This window comes from Physeter macrocephalus, chromosome 10 (genome assembly GCF_002837175.3).
Source record: "Physeter macrocephalus isolate SW-GA chromosome 10, ASM283717v5, whole genome shotgun sequence".
In the NCBI taxonomy this organism is placed as follows: domain Eukaryota; kingdom Metazoa; phylum Chordata; class Mammalia; order Artiodactyla; family Physeteridae; genus Physeter; species Physeter macrocephalus.
This window is the reverse complement of record NC_041223.1, coordinates 74529559-74531976: the sequence shown is the minus strand read 5'-3', so window position 1 is coordinate 74531976 and position 2418 is coordinate 74529559. Positions and strand designations below refer to the sequence as shown.

The window sequence follows — 2418 nt, the reverse complement described above, 5'->3', positions numbered from 1 at the left end:
CTCTCACTGTTGTGGCCTCTCCCGTTGCGGAGCGCAGGCTCCGGACGCGCAGGCTCAGCGGCCATGGCTCACGGGCCCAGCCGCTCCGCGGCATATGGGATCTTCCCGGACCGGGGCACGAACCCGTGTCCGCTGCACCGGCAGGCGGATTCTCAACCACTGCGCCACCAGGGAAGCCCTGCCCCCTTTATTTTTATATTTCAAGTGAATCATTTAATTTGAGTGAGGCTCAGTTTGGTATTACCATAAGTATTAACAGAAGAAAATATTAAGTATAAACATTTTCCCTTCTATCAAAAACAGGCAAATAAATCTTTTCTGAATCTTCATGTTTTGAGCACTATAAAACATGCTATTTTTATTCTCATAATTTACCTGAATCTCCATGGCTGCTTCCTGTTCTTTCATTGGAGCATCACTCTCAATTTCTATCTCACCTTTATGAGTTATCTTTGTGATTGGTCGTCTTTCCACTTCTCTCTGTTCCTTCTCAATCATCTCTATGGTCTAATAGGACATATTTTAAAGAAAACTTCACAGTTAAAATCACAGATGATTTTTAACCTTTAGGTAGTCTCTCAAGCAACAAACATATACTGAGTACTTGCAAACGTCAGTTTTAAGTGCTGGGGTTTTAATAATTAGACCTCATACGTCAGCCTGGAGAAGTTTACATGTACAGTAACTGGAGGCAGCTGAAATGTAATCTAATTTGCAAAGTGATGAAACATGATATTTACATTTAAAATCTGCTTTCTGATCTAGTATTTCAGCAGGTGCCACAGAGAAATAACAATCAAGTTCTCTTAAATTCCTAACTTGATGTTCTAACATCTCCCACAGCAGCAGAAATTTAGTCAAACAACAGAAATGGGCAATCCCCCATCAGAAGGCTCCTGATGGAGCATACTTTGTGACAGTTAACAAGCTCAGCAACAAAGCATAATAAATAAGCAAGAGCAGACAGAACTAGTAAAAGGTAGCTGAGAGCGGAATGGGTTAAGGAAGGTAAAGATGGAACTGGTCATTTGTCTTGTCACTGTTAAGTGCAAATCTTCCTTTAAAGAAAGAAATCAGACACACAGCGCAAAAATAGAAACAGCTGGTCTCCCATGCAGATGACACCTGCAGCCACAGTTTCAAAAAAGAAGAGGCACGTGCACATTTGGGATACAAAGGGAAAAAAGAGATGGTGATAATATTTGCAAAATACGAGAAATTATACAAGGGGAAAGAAAGTAAACAAAATATGTGACAGTGTAATGTATAAAATTAAGGCCTCTTGCACATCAAACTAAATTTGGTAGAAGATCAACATGGAGGCTTAATGCTTAATATCAGGTAAATCGTGTAGAGTTAATATATAAGGAACCACTATTTTCTAGAATAAAGGGCTAATAATCTAAGGCCATTGTAATAAAAACAGTGGATAATGTGGCTACCTTGCGGTCGCAATAATTTGAAGTCACATATTCACCTCACCTTCAAAGATATTTCAAATTCACAAACCCCCAATGAAAACTCTCAGCATTGGCAACTTTCAGAATTTTTTAGTTTTAAAAATGCAATACAGGAGACAGCTTCAAGCTGGTGGAGGAGTAATACGTGGAGATCACTTTCCTCCCCACAAATACATCAGAAATACATCTACATGGGGAACAACTCCTACAGAACACCTACTGAACGCTGGCAGAAGATCTCAGACTTCCCAAAAGGCCAAGAAACTCCCCACGTACCTGGGTAGGGCAAAAGAAAAAAGAAAAAACAGAGACAAAAGGGACGGGACCTGCACCAGTGGGAGGGAGCTGTGAAGGAGGAAAAGTGTCCACACACTAGAAGCCCCTTAACTGGAGGAGACGGGGGGTGGGCAGGGGAAGCTTTGGAGCCGCGGAGGAGAGCGCAGCCACAGGGGTGTGGAGGGCAAAGCGGAGAGATTACCGCACAGAGGATCGGTGCCCACCAGCACTCACCAGCCAGAGAGGCCTGTCTGCTCACCCGCCGGGGCAGGCGGGGCGGGGAGCTGAGGCTCGGGCTTCGGAGGTCAGATCCCAGCGAGAGGACTGGGGTTGGCTGTGTGAACACAGCCTGAAGGGGGTTAGTGAGCCACAGCTAGCCGGGAGGGAGTCCGGGAAAAAGTCTGGACCTGCCTAAGAGGCAGAGACCATTGTTTTGGGGTGCCCGAGGGGAGGGGATACAGAGCACCACCTAAACAAGCTTCAGAGATGGGCATGAGCTACAGCTATCAGCGCGGAACCCAGAGACGGGCATGAGACACTAAGGCTGCTGCTGCCGCCACCAAGAAGCCTGTGTGTGAGCACAGGTCACTCTCCACACCTCCCCTCCCGGGAGGCTGTGCAGCCCACCACTGCCAGGGTCCTGGGATCCAGGGACAACTTCCCCGGGAGAACGCACGGCGCG

General features: G+C 46.2%; 1 protein-coding gene across 10 annotated transcripts in view; it reads right to left on the bottom strand.

Annotated features, from left to right (window-relative positions):
* Nucleotides 1-2418, bottom strand: part of PHF3 (PHD finger protein 3) — a 114852-nt gene that overhangs the window by 28390 nt on the left and 84044 nt on the right. For all 10 annotated transcript variants that reach the window (XM_028494681.2, XM_028494682.2, XM_028494680.2 and 7 more), the window contains one exon: nucleotides 376-507. In XM_028494681.2, coding sequence (XP_028350482.1) covers nucleotides 376-507 — 132 coding nt within the window. The remainder of the gene's footprint in view (nucleotides 1-375; nucleotides 508-2418) is intronic.